This window comes from Tyto alba, unplaced genomic scaffold (assembly GCF_018691265.1).
Source record: "Tyto alba isolate M040663 unplaced genomic scaffold, T.alba_DEE_v4.0 Super-Scaffold_41, whole genome shotgun sequence".
Lineage (NCBI taxonomy): Eukaryota > Metazoa > Chordata > Aves > Strigiformes > Tytonidae > Tyto > Tyto alba.
In genome coordinates this window covers 8755580-8777826 of record NW_024881317.1, presented here as the reverse complement: position 1 = coordinate 8777826, position 22247 = coordinate 8755580, and the positions used below count along the sequence as shown (strand labels likewise).

General features: G+C 54.1%; 1 protein-coding gene across 4 annotated transcripts in view; it reads left to right on the top strand.

Moving 5' to 3' along the window:
* The first annotated feature begins 6380 nt into the window (after nt 1-6380).
* The window catches only part of NTRK3 (neurotrophic receptor tyrosine kinase 3), a 230908-nt gene continuing 215041 nt past the window's right edge, over nt 6381-22247 (top strand). For 3 of the 4 annotated variants that reach the window (XM_032994218.2, XM_032994217.2, XM_042803989.1), the window contains exon 1: nt 6381-7461. In XM_032994218.2, the coding sequence (XP_032850109.2) occupies nt 7214-7461 (248 nt within the window). In that variant the 5' untranslated portion in view covers nt 6381-7213. The remainder of the gene's footprint in view (nt 7462-22247) is intronic. The other variant, XM_032994219.2, reaches the window with a different exon arrangement.

Sequence of the window (22247 nt, the reverse complement as noted above, 5' to 3'; positions counted from 1 at the left end):
ACTTGCACCCATTATAGGATGGGGAGATGTCTTAAGTAATTCAGAATTTCATGATTCTCCTGATAGATCAGGAAAAAATTTCAAGCAGCTGTTGACTCAACACATCCTTGGGATGGGAGAAGTAGCTGAGATTTTTGAAATGATGCCCCTTTTGGACGGCAGCCATCTCCTCAGTCAGCTGTGTGGGCTGCAAGTCCCTCGTCCCCCTGGTACTTGTGAAGCACATTAGATGCATGTGACACTGAGGTGGGGCTATACGTCCTTTCTACATCAGAGCCCTGACACCCAGGTAAAATCTGTCTTCCCTACCCTGCTGTAGATAACAGCAACTTCACCAGACTTACTTGGTAGAGCGGAACCCTACCAAAAGGTTTTGGGAAGTAATTTTATGGAAAGTTGGTTATATTAGTTTCTTCTCTGCTTAACCCTGCTCCAACACCTTTCCCCAAAATCAGCAGAGCCCCCCCAGGAAGGAAGATCAGTGAAAGTTTTGGAAGCCTATGCAGGCTGGGGAGCTTTTTTTTAAGCCAATTTAATTTCCTCAAAAGGGTGGTCGAGGTCCACAGAACAGGTTTCTGTGCGCATGGGCAGGGAAGAGCTCAGGGCGAGGAGGAATTGATTCTCCATTGAGTTGTGATTGAACCTGAAGGCTTGGTAGGGGCCCAAGATGAGCGTTGTTACCTCTCTGATGAGGCGTGTGTCATGGCTACAATTCCTTTCACACGGTTTCCTCTCCAGCATCTCAGAGGCAGCCTGAGTTTTTGCAAACCACGCAGCGGTGTGGGTGGGATGCTGCCATGGGTGAGGGTGCCCGGCCAGAGAACAGGGACACTCAGATGGTGCACCTGCAATGCAAGAAAACAGGGATTGGCACAGATATAGCTCTTCCTTTTGTTCTAAAAAGCATTCTTGAAAATAAACTGGAGGTTTTGGTTTGTTTCATGTTTTGTTTTTTTTGTTTGTTTGTTTGTTTGGTTGGTTGGTTGTTTATTTTTTGTTGTGTTTTTTTTTTTTTTTAGTTAATTTTGATTTTATTTAAAATCTAAAGCAGTTTTTCTTACACCAAGGTCGTGTTTTGTGGAATATTCTATGCTCTCTCTGACCCACCCCTGCAGTTCCTCATGCTCCGCTTGCACCTTCAGAGACTGAATTAGGAACGTGGGATTTTTGAAAGCACAATTTCCCCTTGGTTTGGCAAAATTATGGGAGAACACAACGGAGACTTCTGTTCCTTTGTCCTGGCAAGGGTTGTGTCTGTGACTGCATGGCCTGACTGCTCACTATCGGGAATTCCCTGACTTATGCTCACAACAGAGCGGCTCTGAGCATGTAAAACGCCTGGAGAGACGTGCAGATGGCAGGGTGTCAGAGGAACAATGCCGGGACTATAATTCCCGTTATCTGCCTGCAGCATGGCCATCTCGAGTGCCCTCTGGGAATCCTTTGCAGCCCCCTTCCCAGCTCCTCTCCCAGCAGCTGCCCTCAGGATTTGCAGCCTTGGCATTGTCAGAGGTTTCCCACCCAGGTCTCAAAATTGTTCTTCTTTTGGTGCGAGATGGACCAGCTCTGCTCAGAGCATCTCCAACAGATCGAAGCACTGCCTTGATTTCTTGACAGCGTCTATAATCTGCTCCACATTATTCCTCTTCTTATTCCTTGATCTTTCCAAGACCTTCATTTCGGTTTTGTTTGGGTTTGTTTTGTTTTGTTTTGTTTTGTTTTGTTTTTTGTTTGTTTGTTTGTTTGTTTGTTTTTTGTTTGTTTGGGTTTTTTTTTACCATTGCAGACATCCTCCCTGGACCATCTCTTGGACATTACAGCCATGACCAGACCTTTTCCCTGGCTAGACACATTAATTCAGCAGCTGCCTAGGTGAGAGACTGGTTCAGGTCCTAGCGATGAATGCAAGCACAGCATTATTTGTTATCTTCATGACAGGGTTGTTTCTTTAGACCTTACTTGAATATGTCTTTTCCTGAATTTTTTGTTTCTGTTTATTTGAGCAAATGGTTTCTGGTTAGATGTTTTTCTGTACACTTTCTTAACATCCTCAGTGAGCTTATGAACAGGACATCTGCCAGCATACCTTCATCCTGCCCTCGTCCCCACATGCCCACAGCATGGAGTCTCCTACCACCAGCTGCTCTCCAGCCACTTTCCCCAGCTGAGACCTTCACCTTTCATCACATGGCTGTCACTGCCCAAATGCGACTGCCCCACGTGCCTCCCCCCGCCCCTCTCCCTGCAGGTTCCTGGAGCCAGGCTGACCTGTGTGCAGGATGCGACCTTCCCTGCTGCACGAGGGCTCCTCCTGCCAAGCACGTGAGAAGTGATATGGACATCAGATCAAAAGCTGCTTCCAAGCTCTTCCCAGGGTGGTAGGAAGGAGCTCTGCTTCAGGGAGCAACACTTTTGATGCTCGTGTGCCTGCACAACTCAGGCGAGAGGCAAATGCCTCTTGGCTCCATGGGGGCTGATATTTTCTGCCAGTGATGCTGTGGGGAATGCTGTGCCCCCAAATCAGCCCTGGCCCCCTCCCCAAAAGCTGGTGGCAGCTCCTGGGCATTTACCCTGCAACCTGGACCCTCTCCAAAATTACATTTCTTGCAGTCTCTCTGCAAAGGGGAGTGTGAACCTGCAGCCAAATTCCCAACGCAGAGGATGAAACCCTTCTCCCTGCCTCTCCCATCAGAGCACACACCCTGTCCCGCTGCCCGGCATCGCTGCACACTGCTGAACAGCAGCTCTGCCCGCCCCAGGGCTGGCTGTGTTTCAGAGGTCTGCAAAGTGGTCCTGCTGTAGGCAGATCTGCAGATCCTTCTGGATGAAACGGGGGCTAGAAAAATGTCAGCTCATCATTTTCAGTGAGCAGCGAGTGCTGTTCTGGTAATAGGGAGCGGGGCGGTGCATGCCTCAGCACGGGCCTGCTGGATCGATACGGAGATCAGAGGCAGGAGTGGACGTTGGAGCTTATGATGACTGAGCAAATATTGGACCATGGATCTCTTTCTGGTTATGTCCCAAAGGGCTCTGGTGTTTGCTGGCCCTGGGAGGCAAGCGGTGCACTGGGGAGCCTTTACCTGGGAAGTGGGGTGGCAAGAGGAATGATTGTCCCTGGGGGATGGCCAGCCCGAGAGCACGATGCTAACGACAGCTGTGTAGGTAGGAAGAGCAGAAGTGCAAACAAAACTGCTGCCTTCACCTCCGTCTGTGGCCAGGAGCACCCCGGGCACCTCCCGGCACCGCTCCTTCTTCTGGGCTGGGTGTTTCGGTAGCAGCTTGTGTCCCCATGCAGAGGGCAGCTGGGATGGAGGCGATAGGGACATCTCTGCAGAGGAACTGATGTTTAGTCTCAGCCAAATGCATCCCATGGAATTTCTGGAGGCTCTCAAAGGGCTGAGGGAACCCAGCTCCCGAGCCCCTGTGGCACTGATTTCATCCTTCATGGAGATGCTTCTTGAAAGAGCAATTTGCCAGCATCCCTCAGAGCAATAACAGCAAGGCCTCTGCTTGAGATACCATCTCTGCACTCTGACAGCCCCATCACTCATGCCCTGCTCCTGCCTCCCTCTTCCACGGGGACAGGAGTGAGGGATGGAGGCAGGGATGGCGTGTTCCCACCACCGGCAGCTCATAAATACTCCCCTCCCTTTTGGGTCTGGGTGTGCAAGAGGTAGTGCTGCCCTTGCTGAACATCATCTTCTGTCCGTCTGTGAACCGGTGAGGGCGGTAGGTTCAAGCAGGGGAAGCAGCACCAGGGGCCACCCAGCTCTGGTGCTGGGTGAGGATTGGTGGCCCACCTGCTCGCTGCAGCAGGGACTTTGCTGTCGCTGCAGTCTCTTCTGCCAAGGAACTCGCCTGGCAGCCTGCAATGAGTAGGATGAACCACCCCCCACCCCCCCACCACCCCCCACCCTGGGTTTCTTTCTTTTCCTGCCTACCTTCTGCCTGCCCTCAGGCACCCAGCTGGATGCTCCTGCTCCTCCCATTCCCTCCACTTTGCCTGGCCACGTTTCCTCTGAGCGGCGGCTTTATCTATTAACGGCAGAGGAAGCAGTGGCTTGGCACAAAACCTCCTCAATCAGCTGCTGAAGCAGGACCCTCCTGGCACTGGTTGGCAGAGTGGGGTGTGCGTGTCATGGAGGCGGGTGGGCTCCCGCATCCCTCCCACCCAGGACAGCCGACCTGAGTCCTCCCCAACTTTCTGTGGGTTAAATCCTCCTTTGTAAGGAGAGTGCAAAACATGTCACTGCCTTGGATTGCAGAGGAGAACCCTAAAGCCTTTCTGGGTGGGTTTCTGCTTCTTTAGCAGTTGTGCGCTGCTCCGGGCCAGGGGTTGACCCCATGTCCTGAGGGACAGAGGGACACAAGGCAGGCTGCCACCTCGGTGGGTGAGGAGGGTGCAGGGTGCTGGTGCACGCAGCCCCACTCCAGGCAGTGCCACCCTGGCACCTCCAGGTGACAGTGGCTTCCCCAGGGTCCTGGCGCTGATCTGCCCTGAGGAGAGCCTTGCTGTGCCACGAGACTACAGTGGGTCCCCAAGGCAGGTGTGTACCCCCTGAACATGTCCCCACCCTGTGACTGGCCCTGTGGTGACGTGCCAGGGTAGGTCGATGGCCTCACACTGGTTTCACAAGCAATGGTGTGATTGATGTCAAGTGCCACAAGGAAGCTGTGACTTTGCATCAGCTCCAGTATAACAGAAGTCCTGGTCTCACCCCAGGCACTGGTTATGTGAGTGGTGTGACATCCCTGTTCCGTGTGCTGCCAAGGGATGAACCCACATGCTGGCTGGGCGTTGTGGGGTGCCCCAGTGTTCCCCAAGGGCAAAGGCATATGACGTGGTGTCCTCTATCAGTGTCTTGTCCACTCTGATCACAGTGTTGAGCCACAAGAACGGCATCTCTTTGACATGGGTGGGGAAACTGAGGCAGGGAGTAAAAAATATGCCTGGGTGTTTTCATCTCTGATGCCTTCCCAGCCACAGTCTCCATCCAGGTGCCTGAGGATGGGAGCTGCATCTCATGGGGGTGGGGACCCCCCCATGCTCCTCTTCCTTGCAGTGCCAGGCACTTCAGTGACCTCTTAGATCGAGGTGTTTAACTTCAGTAATTTGCAAGCAGGTGGGGCTCAGGGAGAAACCAGCCCTCCCACCTTAGTATTTAATCACTGGATGAGTGCTCCTGCTTCCCTCAGAGAGCCTGGGCAGGAGGAGCCCCAGTGAAGCTGCCCAGCACCCCAGAAGCCCCTCCTGGGAGCAGGACTGATGCCCTGGTATGTGCGGCCCTTCGCACATTGCTGCTGTTCCCAGGGCCTGCGACGTGGCTGTGCAGCCATGGGTGAGGGGTTATCCAAGTGCGAGCCCAGCTCGTGCCCCGCTGGGACAGGCTCCCCACGAGTGTGGCTGTGGGCAGTCTGCTCCTCAACGAAGGGTATGGGTGCATGATTCATGGTTGCAAATCCTCCCTGCAGCTGTGCTTTTTTTTTTTTTTTTTTTTTATTCTTTCTTTTTTTAATCCCAAATCCTGTTGCCCCTGCTGAACTAGGATGATTTGGGGTATATAGAAGAGCCTGGAGGTTTTGGTTCAGCCGATCCCTCTGTCTCTCCTCCCTGTGCAAAGCCCGGTGCCTGGCAGAAGTAGACCCTTGAAATATTTGGAGTCTTACACCTGTAATTCCTCCCGTCACCCGTGCTCCTGCCTGCAGCACTGTCCCTTTATCACTGTGTCTCTGTGCGGAGGAGCAGAGACATGAAACTATTGGGGAAAAAAAAAAAAAAAAAGGCATGCAGAAAAGCACTGTAGAAAAGCAGAGCAAATTAAGCAGAGCTCTGATCTGCTTGGGTTTGTGCTTGCCAAAAATGCACCATGCATCTTAATTCGCTCTGCTGTTCAGCTCGCACTCACTGCTCTCCTGATGCCATTTCGGTGCTCTGAGCTCAGCCTTTTCAACACTTCAGTCTTCCTCTTTCGGGATTTTTACAATTTTTTTATTTTTAAATTTTTTTTGCATGTCTGATTGCAGAATCTGCTGCAGGAGGGAAGGGGGAAGCCAGGGGAGGGAGGACGGGAGCCCCGACCCTGGGCGCTCCTGCCTGCGCTTCCCGGCAGCCGGCTGAGTCCCCGTTGCATTTCGGAGGGGGGGTGTGTGTGTGCGTGTATGTCTTTTCTAGAAAGTCCTTCCTGGGTGCTCTCCAGTCGCTTTTTTTTTTTTTTTTTTTTTTCCCCACCCAGTCGTCAGAGCTGCTTCTCGCTAGGATCCTCTAAAAAAAAAAAAAAAAAAAAAATTGCTGTAATCCACGTTGGTTTTTATTCTCTTCCAGTTCAGTTTAATCTTTCTTTACTCTCCACCCTTGTGTCCGGATTACGAGGAGGGGGGAACCCACCCGACAACCAAACGAAAGGCAGCATCGTTCTTCTCCAGAAGACGAAAGAGCCTGAAAAAGCAGGAGCCGAGCCAGAGCCCCTCTGCTCTCCCCCCAGCATAAATTTAACCCCCGCTGCAACTTTTCCTTTGCTGGCGGGGCTGAGCTGGGGCTCCAGCGGTGCTGGGGTGGGTTTGTCCCCTCTCGCCCACCCCTCCCCTAGATTGATTTTAGCGGAGAGGGAGGGGGGGTGGGGAATCCTTTTTATTGCAGAGCCCGGCTCGCTTTGCAAGCCTTCTTCCTCCTCCTTCTCCTCCTCCTCCTCCTCCTCCCCCTCCCCTGCTTTTTGTGCCCGCCGCAGCAGGGCTGGCCAGGCCGGGGGAGGGAAGCGATGGGAAGGGGAGGTCGCCCCCTCCTCTCCCTCTGTGTGTGTTTTTTTTGCAGGTGTGTCAATTTTAATTCTGCCCAGTAGGTGGGACTTGGTGACTTTCGCACCGTTTTTGTTATTTATTTATTTCCCCGGCTGCCTCCCCAGCCTCCCGTTGCAATCCTCCGGAGCGGCTGGCGGGGAGCGGCGGGCGGCGGGCGCAGGGCTGCCGGGCCAGCATGCATCCCCGCCCGCTGCCGCTGCCGTAGCGGGAATTACAGCCTCTCCGAGCCAGCTGCCAGCATGATTTCATCTGCTGGAGGATTTTTGCATCTGATCGCTTGAGGTTTTGTTGTGGGTTTTTTTTTTTTGGTGTTTTTTTTTTTTTTTTTTTTTTCCTCCCTCTGTCTTTGTTTCCTTCCCCCTTTCCCCCCCTTCCCCCCTTTCCTCCTCCTCCTCTTTTTTAGAAGCAGCAATCGGAGATGGATGTCTCTCTTTGCCCTACCAAGTGCACTTTCTGGAGGGTATTTTTGCTCTGGAGCATTTGGGGAGACTATCTGCTTTCGGTGCTGGCTTGCCCTGCTAATTGTCTTTGCAGCAAGACAGACATCAATTGTAAGAAGCCGGATGATGGGAACCTCTTCCCTCTCTTGGAAGGGCAGGATTCAGGCAGCAGCAATGGCAACACGAGCATCAATATCACGGACATCTCAAGGAACATCACTTCCATGTAAGTGGGGGTCCCCCCGGGCTCTCCCGGCAGCGGGGTGCGGGCTGGGCTGCCTGCGCGGGGCTCAGGTGCCCTCGGCATTGCTGCGCTGCCTGGCACAGCTCAGCCCGGCTTCCCGTGCAGAGGACGCAGATCCGGCTGTCCCCCTTACCCCATGCTCCCCTCCCTTCCGAAGAAAGAAAAAAAAAAAAAAAATCGCCCAGCAACAGTTTGGCCAAGGCTTAAGAGGAATAAAGTAAATGAGATCTGATTCCTTAGCAGGAGAGAGAGAGAGAGAGGGAGCAGCAGGCAAAGATGCTAAAGCTGCTGCTTCCTTTAACTGTTTGCTTCTGCAAGGGGAGGGGGGGACGCCACAGTCACATATTTACCCAAATTGGGCAAGAAAAGCAAGTTCTGAGCTGCTTGTTCTTTTTCAAGACTTTGAATCCTTTTAGAATGTCATATTTTTTTTTCATCTCTGCAACAGAAAATGCTCCCTGCCCTGGCTGAGTGTATCTGGGGGATCTGCGGTTTTGCCTTTTTAAGGGGAGGAAAAAAAAAAAAATGGGACAGTGAGATGTCCCTGAAGTAGCTTATTTAACTCACATTGTTATAATTTTGCAACTCGCCGTGGTGCTGCGATAGGATTTGTGTGTTTTCGTCTCGGGGTGGTGGCAGTGGGGAGAAGCATCGGAGCAGGGAGATATTTTTAGTTGAGCACTTTGCGTTTGTTTGCATGCTTGTTTATCTGGAAAATCAACTTGAAGTTGCATTATCCTTGTTTGGAGAGGCAGTTAGCAAAGCCCATGTTAATCTCATCAGTGTGGAGTCGAGAAAGGAACATATTTCCTTCTCCTGAGTCCATCATGCTGTGTGTGTGCGGAAAAAAAAATATAATAAATCCTCATCTCTTCCAATCTCTGCTATTTATTTTCCAGTACATTTTTGGGTGTGATGAACTCTGAGCCATTTCATTATTCTAATGCTAATTGAAATGTGAGCATTTAGGGAAATGTAGCCCCCAGAGCAAGTTGGCAGTGGGAGTTGAGCAGAGAAGAGGTGGAATCCTTTATTCTGGTAGTTAAATGCAGCAAGGTTTGAAATGAGTAATGGAGGGTTATTTATTTATTTTTTTCACCTCGATCGCACAGTTGCATGGAGGGAGCGGGCTGTGCTGGGTTCCTTCCTGAGCCTGTTTTATTTGGTCACAGTGCAATTGCAGCAGAGCCATGGAGTAATTGCAGTGCCTCTTTCGCAGCTCTGCTTGTCACCTTTGCTGGGTGAAGATGATGGGAACCGCTTTCCCTGCTTGCTTATGGGTTCATGTGATGCCCAAGCAGGTTTTCAGCAGGCACCACTGACCCTGAACCCCCAGCCCTGCCTTCACCTTGCCAGCAAACCTCTGCAAATCCAGCAGGAATAGGGAAAGTAAATGGGGAAACTAATGCAATGCTCCCCTTCCAATTGCCCCATATTTATCCTGTGTCGTGGTGCTGGAGTGTTTTCTCTGTGATGCCGGGGGACGTGGGTGATGCTGGGGAAGTCAGAGAAACTCGTGTTTTTTTCCTGTGCTTGCTGTTTGTTGTCGTTTGGTTTTAACCCTTTGGGGAGAGGGGAGCAGCAGGAAAGGCTGCGAAGGGCTTGGGAGCCACCAGCGTGAGTGAGTGTGTGTTGTCAGATGCACACATACATCTGAGCTGCTGTGAGAGGTAGTATTACGTGAGTCCTTTGTGCCTAGAAAATGTCTTTACTGCTTTGAAATTGAAAAATGCAGATAAGCAGCCTGTAAAAAGGAGAGGGGCAAAAAAAAAAAAAAAAAAAAAAAGGAAAACGGACAACTCCAGAAACAGAGATGTTGGGTATTTTTTTTTTTTTTTTGGAGAGGAGCTTCTCTTAAGTTGGGGAAGGAGGAGAAGGTGCCAGTTTTTGCTGGAATTTGTATGCATCTCTGCTCCACACTGAGCAGAGCACATTCCCTCACCCCATGCATCGCTGCTGGCCTCACGCCTCCCTCCTCGGGTATGGGGGGACCCGAAGCACAGGACTGGGGTGAACCCCAAAATGCCATAAAGGGCTGAGACTGAGCATGAGTGAAAACTTTCCCCAGGCGTCTGTGCTTACTGGGGAGATAGCAGTGATTCGGAGGGCATGCTTATGGGAGCAGAGGGATGGTTTGGGTGGTGGGGGCACTTCCCGGCAAAGGGAGTCACTGGGGGCAACCAGGGTTGAAGCCATGTTCGTGCTCTTGAGTGGGAGGCATCAGGTCCTGCATCCTTCCAGGTTGATGTCAGGCCTTTCCTTGCCAGCCCCTGCATCATGGCTGCTGGGGCGAGGGGTGCAATCGAAGCCCAGTCTGGTCGTCGCTGAATCACTCCCGCATGCAGGTCTGATTCAGCTGGGCACCGAACGGCGCTTCCCTCTGCTTGCCACACTCACCTGGGGCTTGGCTTCGTTAGGCAGCTTGCCTTGCCTGGGCAGCGAGTGGGCAAAAGCATCTTTTCCCACTGGGTTGTGGGTGAATAAGGGAGGCTTAGCTCTGTCCCTGGGGTTGGGGGATGGGATGCGCCAGCCGGGTCCTCCCCACAGGCCCTGGGGAAGGTGGTGGTCTCTGCTCCATCCTGCTGCTGGTGAAAAAGCAGTTGGGACGTGGGGTGGGGAAACTACCCAGGGGCCAAGCAGGGCCTTATTCCTGTCTGAAAGATGAGCTCAGCTTTGCAATCAGAGCTTGGGTGGTGCTGACGAAAGCCTGCCAGGGCCCATTCAGAGGGGTGGAGAAAGCAAGCAGCGTGAACTGGCTTAGAGGGCCCGTCCATCTCACCCACCCTGAGTCAGGGCAGAGGCCCCTCCATGCCAGCCCACCCCACCCAGTCAGATCCCCCCAGCACTGGGGCCAAACCATCAGGAGCTTTGGGTTATTTCACATTTCAGAGGCGGATGAGACCCCTGAAGCAAAGGTGACAGGAGGAGGACAAGAACCACCCAGCCTGTAGCACAGACCTGTGGGTGCCTGCAGTGTGGTACCCCATCACTGAGCCTCCCATTGCACCCCTCAAATGACTGCTCTTTTCTCTGGTTGCTGTTGCTTCTGGTTTCCCACTCATCCTCCTTTTGGTGAGAAAGGAGCAGCCGCAGCCAGGTCTGGGTGGCTCCTGCCCTGGCTGGGCTGGGGATGACGGTGGCCCACAACCTTCATGCAAATCCAGGCAGTACCAGGTTAACGGTGAAGCAGAGGAAGGGCTCCTCCTCCTGCCTTGAGATGGAGGAGAAGGTTGAGTTGACTGATGTCCCTCTGCCCTTTCCCAGCCTGCCCAGAATTGTATCCAATTTCAGATGGCATCCCTGGGGATGTGGCCCTGCACACAGAGATCCTTTGAGAGAGCTGCCAAGGGTCCTGTCTAGCTGTGCGGCCAGCTTGGACCCCAACTGAGATGCCTCCAGTTTGGAGTCATGCTGCTGGACTTCCCCCTCCTAATTCAGGGAGAGGGTGGCCATGGGGCTTGGGGGATATGTTCATGCCATCGCTTTTCCTTGTGCAGCTGGGTGGCCTTTGCTGTGTCCCTAGCCAGGTGTGACTTGGGGAAAGGCTCAAGCTTCCCCTGACCCCGTCTCACTCCTGTGGTGTGGGGCTCCATCCGTTACAAGACAAGATACACAGGGGGAACTTTGGTTCTGGGGGTCCTGCTGCACAAAACCCCTTTTGCCCTTGTGTACTGAGCAGCCAGGGCGTTTGCCACTCTGCGTCCCCATCCGTGGCACCGTGGAGGTCTGGCTGGCACATGGGGTGGCTGGGCTCACCTGTGCTGCCGCGTGTCAGGGTGACGGTGGGTGCCATGTGCCGGGGCGGGCTGGGGAGTTACCCTTCTGGCAGCGTGGGCAGCGCCTGCGTGTGCCGGCACGGCGCGTGGGGAAGGATGGACGGAGGAGTTTGCCATCTGGGCATCCCTACTTCTCAGCTGTTGCTATGGCACTGCAGAGATGCTGCCAGGCAGGCGGTGATGGCCTGTGTGTGTCACCCCTGGGCTCCTCGAGGAAGGGAGATGTCCCCAGTATATAAAGCATTGCTCCTTTACCCAGCCTGATCAGGGGAGAATGAGGTTTCTTATGGTAAAATACCCTTGATGGATGGATTTGCAGGGTTTATCTGTGCAGCTTGTAGCCGCCTTCAAAAAGATGAGATGGATTCAGAGCAACCCAAGAGGAGGTGGGTCATCGCAGAACATTGTGGGGTGCAGGATTTTGGGATCTCCCTTGTAGGGCCAAGGAGAAGCATCTTACCCCCTCCATGGATGAGCAGAGCAGCCCCATCCTTTCCTACTGGGCTGTCCCACCAGCCCACGGCAACATCCGCTCCATCCCGTGGGCTTGGCTGGGGGTGGGAGAGCCACGTCAGAGCCGGGTGCCGTGGGGGGGGGGGGTGAGCAGCAGTGCAGCCCCCACTCGCTGCGCGGGAGCTGGGAGCATGTGGCGTGGGGGAGAGCGAGGGGGTGCTCGGAGCGGCAGCACCCCTTCGCTGCTGGCGCCGGGAGAGAGACGAGGCACCTGTGATGCCCACGTGCACCTGCATCAGGGAAGGAGGGAATAAAGAAAGGGCAGACATCTTCCTGGAAGGGATGGGGGGGAGAAGGACTTGTTTTGGTGACCCAAGCAGTTGGGAAAGGGTGCTCCTGTGATGCTCAAGATGATGATTTCTCTGCTTCAGACAACAGGGCACAAACTTTTCCCCTCTCTGTGAATCATCCACAGCGTGCCCAGTGTGCCTCGTGTGCTGCTGCTCTCCAGAGACGAAGGGCTCTGCATTCCCAAAGTCTTCCATCCCATCGTTCCTCCTGGTCCTGGAGGCTTTGGCTGCTGCAGAGACCATTCAAAAGGTCCTTAATTCAATCCAGCTTTGTTTTGCAGGGCTCTTGTTTATGCAGAAAGGCTGTCCCGAAGGATGTTAGGATGGAGGAGGTGGGTTCAGCACGAAGCTGTGAGGATAGAAGAGGGTAAAGAGATGTTTGGGGCAAGGAGATGGGCTGAGATATGGTTTTGATGCTCTAGAGCTGCTTCAAGATGGGAGCACTGGTCCTGACTGTCCCCATATCATCCCCCTTACATTGGGGGATCGAGTCCATGGCAGGTGCTACCCTGTGCACCAAAGTAGCTAAACTTGCACCAGGGGCACCCATGGCTGGGTCCATCCCCTGGGCTGGCTGCTGGCTTCTTGCCCTGCTCTTATGGCCCTTCTCCCTGTTGACCAGTCCTCGAAGGAGGCACTCTCCTGGCACGGGTGGTGTTGGGACCTTCAGTACTTTTTCAGCCCTCCAGGCTATGTACAGGAGCAGAGCAGAAGGATCTGGGGTAGATGGGCAGTAAGAGGTGGTTTTTGGAGGTGTTGGCTGTCAAGGCCAGGTCTCAGCTCAGCTTTCCAAGCAGTGGCTGAGCTGACACTGAGCAGAAGACATCAGGCACACGGGGGTTACAGCCCTGCTTTGTTTTGGACGTGGGATTCCTGCTGGGTTGAGTCACCTGCCTTTTCATGCCAGAGTCTGCTGGTGTCTCTGCCCTCCTCATGCCTGATCCCACTGGGGTCACAGAGTGCTCCCCAGCCATGTTTTAATTTCTTGGCTATGCTGATGGCCCACACCAGATATTTCTCCAGGGAGGAGACAATTTTGGTGCCTGCCAGGGCTTCCCAGGCTTTTTCTGAGCTGAACACGGGGTCTGAGCTGCTGCCCAGACAAGAGGAGCTGGTGACCCGTATCGTTTCAGGGTGCATGTGACACCTCCCCAGCCCTCATCTCCTGCATGGTTTGGGGAGGTCTAAGTCATCTCTACCTGCTGGCTTGCCTTCCTGGGCTTGGATAGGTGACATGGGAATGATCCAGGTCTAGGACAAATGTTTCATTGGGGGAAGAAGCAGAAATGGAGGGGAAGAGACTGAGGAAGGACCTGCCTTGCAGCCCTTGGAGCCTCGGAGATGTGTTGCCTCTAGCTAGGGGCTTTTGTGGAGCCAGGCTAGGGAAAATTCTCTGGATTTGCTCTACTCCATCAGCTCACCCCAGTGGGGTGACACCTTCATATGCTTTGGCACGATCCTGCTTGCGGTCTCCCAAAGGCCCATGACAATCCATGCACCCAGCAATGGTGGACTCTTTCAGTGAGAACCCCCCAAACAGGCCATGGGATGTCCCATGGGATCACCCTGGGGGTGCCTTGCTGGTAGGTTCCACCCAGCAATGCTGCCCAGTGCTACCCTGGCCCACTGGCTTGTCCTGCTCAATGCAGGGCCCGTGCTGGGTATTGCCCATGAGTTTATGGTCAGATTTGCTGCGTCCTATTCAAGGGGGACTGCAGTCAAGCAGGGAGTGAACCAACCCCTGAGCCTGTTAGGCTTCCAAAAGTGAGTGTTAATAATGCTCGTAACTTGATGTATTATTTACTGGGCACTGTGCAATAGCAGTGATTTTGAGCTTTGGGTTCCCCGCAGTGGGAGTTTCAGCAGGTTGTGTAGGTGCTTTCTAAGCAGGTGTGTCTGACAGCAGCATACGGGCTCTGGTCTCCCCCAAATTCTCTCGCTCTCCCCTCTGCACCAAGGGGTGCACAGCAAAACCCCCACTGAGGCAGTGCTGCGGGGCGCGTTTCTCATCCAGAGGCTGCGGTTGGTGTGTGGTGGTTGGATGTCACAGGCGCTTTGTGCCCCACACGAAGAGATGAGGCAATGCTGGGGGTCCTGGAGAGCCACACACACAGCACCAGGACCACGACTGGTCTGGGCTGTTCCCCTAGTTTATCTCCCAGCGTTGCGAGGCTGCTCCGGACGCAGGCTATTTGCTCGGGAGCAGCTCCGTGGATGTGCCACAGCCCCAACCGAACCTCTGCCCTGTGCCCCCCTGGCTCAGCCCAGGCACGGCACAGCCCCAGGCACCCTCTGAGCGGCTCATCCCCGGCTCATCCTCTCCTCAGTTCCCCGGTTTGAGGGTGGCTGTGCCGCTAGAGGGCAAGCGGCAGCGGCAGACAGCGCGGCTCCGGCTGCGCTGGCACCGCCGGGACCAGGGGCTGGGGGGACTGGGGGGGTCGTGTCGCCGCTTGTTCGCTGTCACGCTGATGGATGCTGCGTGGGAGCAGAGCTTTTGCTCTGGGGTGCCCGTGCTGCTGTACCCGCCCCCCCCCTCCCCGGGCTCCCACCTGCTCCCCAGCTCAGCATCCCAGTAGCTGGGTGAGCACCCAGTCGTGTCAGGTGTGGGGGGGGTTCTGGCTGGGTTGCTGGGTCACGGCTTTCTCCTCCGTGCTGCTGCGGGAGGATGCGGTCAGTGCACCCCCAGGTACCAATAGCTCTTCCACCGGTGCTGCAAGCGGCCCCAGTCCATCTGTGAATTGAGGTGATGTGCAGCTTTTTGGAAGATGCTGACCCAACCAGAGCAGGTGCTGTGGGGAAGGTGTTTCTGGGCTGTTTGAGGTGCCCGGGCAAGAGGTGCCTGACTGGAGTGGTGTGCTGCTATCCGAGACTGGCTTCTGGCTGTGTGTGATCTGCAAGACAGCCCCTAACAGCTCTGCCCATTTTACTGATGGGGAAACTGAGGCATGTAGCAGTGGTGCCACTGGCCTGTGAACAGCGGAGTGAGGATGGAGACTCTTCAGCTCAGCAACAACCAGGATTTAAGGAGAGACCAAGCATAGTGTGGCGGATAAATGAGGCTGTCATATCAGTCCTGTTGTATCCAGCAGCCATGAGAGATGCGCCCTGAGAAATCCTGGAGGTAGAGGTAAAAGGGCACAGGCTGAGATCTGTCTCTGGAGGCCTCCAGGGCAGGTGCAATACTCTTTGCTCCTTTAATTAACACCTCTGCTGCAGGGCTTAGGTGGAGACTGAAGGATCACATGGACTTTCCTGAGGCATTAAGGCTTAGAAGAGCCTGGTGTGAGATGGGGCGAAGGCGAGTGGTGGTAGAAAGCTGGCCTTGATCCTGTAGCATCTTCCCTGGCATCTGGGCCAGAGAAGGGCTGGCTATTTCCCTACTGGCTATTGCCATGGGCTGTCAGCGTGGTGGAAGGGCTGTGACACCAAGTGGTCCCACAACGCAACAGCAAATGGGTCCCCAGCATCATGGAGGGGTAATGTTTGGGTGGATGTGTGTTGGGCTGTGGGTAAAAGGACACGGATTAGAGCCATGATACTGCTCAGGGCCTGGGTTTCACTTCATCTGAAGAAACAGATTAAAATCTCTTTGGGCTCCCCTTGGAAGGCTGCACTGGAGTCAGTAGTGCTCAGCTAGCAGGGCTCCTCCACCAGACCTGCTGCATGCACCTCCATCCTCTATGTACCACTGTGTTTCCAGACCACATGGGGCTGGGGGTCTTGCCCTGTCCCCCTCTGTGTGGGACCTGGCTCCTGCTGAAAATATGTGCTGTATTTTTAGCTTGTTTTCATGTGATGTAGCTTTTGGGGAGCCGAAGGAGAAGCCAGAACCAGGTGCACAGCCAGCTTTCCTCTAGCTGCCACCCAACACTCAGGTGTAAGAGATAATAGAGCCTGTTAGTGATCATCCTCATTCTGTGCCCCCCTCCAGCATGTGCCATTACCATCACCTTCCCTTTATCCCAGCTTTGGTCTGCCTAAATGGAAAGGAAAACTGCTTTTTAAATTAAAAACAAAAGTCCCAGCAGTGGAGCAGAGAAGTCAGGAAGGATTCCCAAGGGAGTGTGATAGCACAGATGGGTAACTTGGGGTGCTTCTCCTTGACCCTGGTGCTTGTTGCAGTGACCACTAAGTGGCTCTGGCATCCCAGGGCTCCAGGGAAGGATGCAGGGAGATGCTGAGCCCAGGCTTTAGCCCCCGTGCAGTCCCTTCCCTGCAGCCCTCCTACAGTTCCGTGCTGGGGAGGGCACAAGGCACTGGTGCCTTTGCTGGCTGACCTGCACTGTCCTTGGGGGACTGAGAAGTGGGTAGGAACAGATGTGAGTGTGGTGAAGTCCTCATCTGCCTGGGTTGTGCAAGGCCATCCTTTAACTAGCTCTCCCCAGGTGGTTTCCACTAGGAAATGTTAATGTGGAAATGCTCAAACAGATGCTGGGAATCTGAGTGCTGCTGAGGACCCTCCATGCTCAGGACTTTGCCAGGATAAATTAGGAACATGAGTGCTCAGTTTAGCTGCAGTGATGCCAGGCTCTAACTCCTGACCCTGCTGGGACGTGAAGCCACATGGGGAAGAGCCTGGTTCCTCCAGCTGCTGACCTTCCTTCTGCTCCTGGAGCAGTTCTGACCTCATCACCCATCCCATGCTCTTCATGGAGATGCTGTGCAGTGTCCTGGGCTGGGAATCAGGAATCCTGGCACTCTGCTCTGTGAGCCAGCTGTGCAAATGCTCCCTTGGGCTGTCTGCCCTTGTCCTGGACCATAGCCCTTCTCCTGACTGTTTCTAACCCAGGCAGGCAAGACCAGCTTGGGCATCCCTTGTGTCCATCCCAGTACAGATGGGATTGCCTCTGGGGAGCTCTGTCACTGTGATGGCTGGAGAGATCTTTCTTGTCCCCCAAAACTCTTGTCTCCAGGATGTGGCTGGTTGTTCATGGGGTAATGATATGGGTCCTGGTTTTGTCTGTCTCCTGTCTTGCCTGTGCTTTCTCAGCCGAAATATATTGCAGAAGAAGTGAGCTGAAAACCATTGAGTCACTTGGTGGCTGCTGTGGAGCAGCCTGCGGATCAAGCAAAGTTCAGTGGGACATGGGGTCAACGGTGCTGTGTATTCCCAGTTCCCCAGCCTGTGGAGAGCATCATTGTCCTCCTGGGGCTCTCCTTATGCCAGTTCAGAGAAGCTGAGTGCTACTGGGGACTGTTTCCCAGTTTGAGCCTCACATGGGCTCTGGATATATCTGTACTGCCAGCAGTCTCATGGGCTGTCCCAGGATCTGTGGTGGGGAGGACAGAGAAACACAGATCCAGATCAGCGTTAGGGCAGCAGCCTGGTGCTCCCTTGACAAGTGCTGTGCCCCTCGTTTCAGGTTGGCACAGACGCTGGAGGGTGTCCAGCAGTGGAGCAAAACCTGAGCTCAGGGAGTGCGTTGCAGGGCTCAGATATGGTGCCAGGATGCTGGCTGGGCAGGGAGGGAGCTCTGTGGGGCCTGGCACCTGGGGGGTTAACAGCAAGGTGCATGGTACAGCTGAAGTAATTTGGGAGAGGCAGGGCCTAATGAGGCTGAAGAGGTATCAGGTGGGAGAGCTGAGGTGTGGGATGTTCAGGTTTGTGGGTGAGGAAGGCAGGAAATTGCCGTGCTCTGTGCAAGATGCTGCAGCAGTGGTTTTGCGAAGAGGAGCTGAAGCTGGGGTGCTCTCAGGTATGAAGCTGTGTGGGTTGTCTGCCCTGGCTCTGGGCAGGGGGGCAGCTGGGAGGGAGGTGGGGGCCTGTGGCTGGACCCCGGAGCAGCCCTGGCTGCCACTGCTCGGTGGTGGGCTGCGGTGATGTGTGTTTGTGCTCGTTTTTGTGTCTCCCCAGCACTTTGTGGGTTGATCCTCTGGCCCTTGGCAACACAAGCCCTTGGCAGCAGCTGAGATCCCATCTTGGGGCCAAGAGGCTTTGGGCAACCCTGCGTTGAAATCCTCCTCTCTGTGCCTTGCCCTGTCTGCATTCTCCTCTGGGTCTTTAATGGACGAAGTCCCCGATGTCCCAATAAGCTGTGCCTGGTGTTGCTTCGTGTTGCAGATAAGATTTCCCTTCCAGGAGGGGTGGTGGTGGCATCCTCAGGCTTTGCTCCAGGCTTGTCCCCAGCCCTGGGCAGGCTGCCCAGCACCTGGTGTGCTCTGGGCTGCCCTGGCCCCAGGGGAAGGATCCCTGTCTTCCAAAAGACACGGGTAACATAGATTTATTTATTCAGAGACGTAATTAGCATCTTTAAATATTAAATAGTAAACAAACTGCGTCTAGCGGGATCAACATTTACAAACAGGGATTTTTTTTTTTTTTTTTCCACTCTCTGGGACATGCACTTGTGTTTTAAGCATTTGGGGAGGAGCAGCTGTGTGTGGGCTCTGGTTGATGGGTGAGGAACTGACCTACAGTGCTATTGGCGAAGGAGAGGGAGAAGACAGGAGTGAAGAGGTATGAACAGACAGTGTGGCTGGGAAGAAGGAGGCAGAACAGCAGAGATGTGTGCTCAGAGCATGGGTGTTGGGGAACTGCAGAGCTCAGTGCTGGATTCAGGTAATTCTCTGCAGGATGTGCCATCCCCTTCCTGCCCAGGCAGGTGGAAGGGGACAGGCAGGAGATGGAGGTTCCTGCCATGGCACAGCTAATTGCAATCAGAAGGTGGTGGTCCCTGCAAGGGGAGGTGGTTTGCAACTGATCTGCATCCTGTTATCTCTGCAAATGGAGGCCTGCCTGGTAGCAGATTACACTGGGGGTTATTTATTGGCAAAGCACTGTACAGTTTTAATTTTTCCTTTTTGCTTATTCAGGCTTTAGCTCCAGAGGAAAATAGCCTGAGGTGGCTTTGAAATGGATTCTCTCTGCCCCATTAACTTATTCAGTGAGTTTAATGGGCCTTTTTTTCTCTGAGCCTTGAAGCCATCATTAAAAGGCAGAGATTTATAAAAGCAAAGATACTCCTGAGCTTTAGTCAAACTTTGGGGTAGCGGCATGGGGGCAGTGGTGTTGCTGCTGCCTGTGGTTTGGGCGATGTACAGGTTTTTGCTCAGGGATGTTGCGAGGGTTGGGTGCTGCTATCTTGCCTCTCTGGAAGTTTTACACAGAGAAGAGAACCAGGTTGGTTGGGATGCTGCCTCGGTTCTGCTCGTGTTTCTCTGCTGGGGAGATGCCCCTGAGGAGCTGCAGGATCAGCTGGGCTGTGCTGGGAGTGGGCCCTTGCCTGTGAGGGACGGGATGTTATCTAGGCTCTTACATGTTGGGATATTGCCCAGTGTGACTCGTAACCCGTCTGCTCTGTGAGCCTGCCGTCTCTCTAGGCTAAGGGAAGCTCCTCTTGCTTTGTGCAGACTGCTCACAACTTTATTTTCATCTAATTTATGCCATGCTGGGGCTGGGCAGTGCTTGATGTTTTCATGGGTGTCTGCAGTCAATGCTTGGAACCCTTCCCCTCCCCTTCTCCCTCTGCTAGTGGCACCTGGTCCTATTGCACCCCTGTGCTGAGCAACCCAACACTGAGAGAAATCGGGTGTCCTCTGGAGGGATTGCACTTGTTAATCATGAGGTCTCCTGGTATCTGGTACAAAATAGGGTATTTGGGGAGTGTTTGGAGAACAAGACTGAGATGAAAAGTTTGAGTGAATTTCCTCTTTCTTGTTTTTTTTCTAGGACCAACCTCTCTACCTTTTGTGTTGTAAACCAGACCTGGTGTCTTTTTGGGGAGTAAATATAGGAGCGTGCAATATATAAGTTGGAGTGTCATCTAGGGGTACCATCCTGCTGGCACAGCTGAATTTTTGGTCCCCTTGCCGTGATGTGTTACAAACATCACTTCTGCATGGGCAGCCTTTGGCTTGTACCACCAATGGGGAGCAGTGGCAGGAGAGGGCTGGGGGTGGCTGGTCCTGGCACCTGCTGGGGTAGCAGAGGCCAGTGTGGTGCCTGTCACACTTTCCTGAGTGCCCCGTGCAGCGTGATGTGCTCTGATGGGATGATGTTGCAGCGAGGCGGAGTGACAACAGGAGTCTTGGTGCTGGGAAAATTTTTCCTATATATTTCTTTACATTTCTTACTCCATGTGCAACCCTTGAGGTTAACTCCTGGCAGCGTGAGCAGGCCAGGCGTAACTCCTGTGTCTCCATGCCCAGCCTGGAGCCTGCCAGCTCAGGAGTGCTGCTAGTACGAGCCTGGGCTGGGAGATGTGTGACAGCTGGAGACCCCAAACATGATGCTACCCCTCATGTTTGCACCATGTGCTCGAGGTATGCATCCGCCGCCAGCCCTGCTGCAGTTCAGGAGTGGGAGGAAGATGTGGGAGAGGGAAAGGACCTGCTTGCCCAAACCGATGTGCTCAGGGTTGCACATGTGGGGCTGACCCCAGACTCCTGCTGGGTGCCAGAAGCATCTGGAAAATGGGTCTGGAGACTGGGTGAGATGACTTGTGTGCATCTGTGCTGGTGGACCCGGGGATGGCAGACCATGACCCCTGCCAGCCTGGCAGCCCCGTCCTGGCAGCGGTGAGGATCCTTGGCAGTGGGAAGAAGCTGCTTCATTGCCAGCAGATGGACTGGATCAGACCCTGGCAGGGAGGGACTGTGAGGCTTGCCAGGAGGAAGGGCCTCCAGCTCCAGGAGATGTCTGAGGGTTTGCTATTTGTAGCCTCCCTGGAGGGGACTGACCATGGAGCCTGGCCTCGGAGTGCTGCCTCGGGGCAGTGGCAGGACAGGGACATGCTGAAATGACCCTGAGAGTGCCGTGGCCAAGCAGAAGACAGCATGCAGCTACACTGGGATGGGGAGAGTTGCAGATGCTGGCCTGTCTGTGACCTTCAGAGCAAGGGGGAGGCTCGCTGCAAATCCATCTGCTCCCGTGCCCCTCCCTGGGTCACAGCGGTCAAGGGAAGGAGACACTCATTTCCTAATAAACACCCATAAAAAGTACTTCTCCCCTGTCCCTGTAAATCCTTGCCTCCTTGGTGCTACCTGCTGTGTAAATTGCTGCTGACCCTGTAAATCACCCTTTGCTTTGCTCTACTTCCCCTGAAAGGGGCCTTCCCTGTAAATCCTCCGTTCCCATCAGTTTGCTGCTGCCAACCCCCCTGCTCTGGCTGTGCTGTAAATCCTGAGCCCTGGTGAGGCTGAGGGAGGGATTGAAGGAGGGAGAGTGCAGTGATGGGGTGATGGAGAAGAGCTGCCCTGGGATGGGTAAATCCCTTCTCACATCTCCCCCAGGACTCCCTCGCCAGCAGGAGCTGGTGGAGGATGTTCTGCCTGGCTGCCTGCAAGAAAGGTCATTCTCATGCTAGACGCAGGACAGGGCTGGGCTGTGTCATCTTCAGCCCCTGGGCTGTAGACAACTGTGAGGAAACCAGAGGGTGTTGGTGGGGTCTGTGCCTGACTGCAGGTATCCCAGCCCTTAGGAAGGGCTCCTGGAGAGGGCTTCTCTCCCAGGACACGTTTCTGAGATGTAAAAATAGCCAAAGAGGACATCTCTATTTATCCCTTGAGTGCCTGAGGTCATGCTGTAGCTTAACTTTGCTGTGCCTCTATCTGAGCTCCCTTCATCGAGCACTGAAGAAGCTGCACGCAGCAGATGTCCCTTGTGATGGAGTGTCATCACCTGAGCTTCTGCTGGATGCTGGTGCCCTCTTGCTGGGATAACCATGCTGTGGCTTGTCCCCCTTACGATGATGCTGGGACAGCATGTAGGAGCTGAGGCAAGGGGTTTGGCAGAGACCTGACCCAAGAAGGGAGGTCTAGGAAGCCAAGCATGGGGCATCAGCTCAGTGCCATGAGCTGTCTTGTTTGCAGCCCTGGCCTTACTGCTCAGCCTGGTCTTGCTGGGCTATGCCAGGGTGTGCAAGAGGAGGTGTTTGTGTCTTCATGAGAAAAGCTGTGGCTAGAGCTGATGGCTTGGCCCGTGTGGGTAGCTCAGCCTCGATTCGGGCTGGTAGTGCTGCTGCTTTGTTGTGGCTGGATGGGGTGTCCTGAGGGTGCACACGTGCCTGGCACAGAGACAGGGTGTTATCTCGTGTGCAAAATACCGAGCCTTTCTGTGTCCAAGGACTAGTGAGCAGAAACCGATTATGCTTCAACACAGCTGCTTTTTTCCTTCTAATGAGCAGGGGTGAGCATTACCCTGAAATGCATGAGCAGCTCTGCCTCACTCCCATGGATGTCAGTGGAGCAC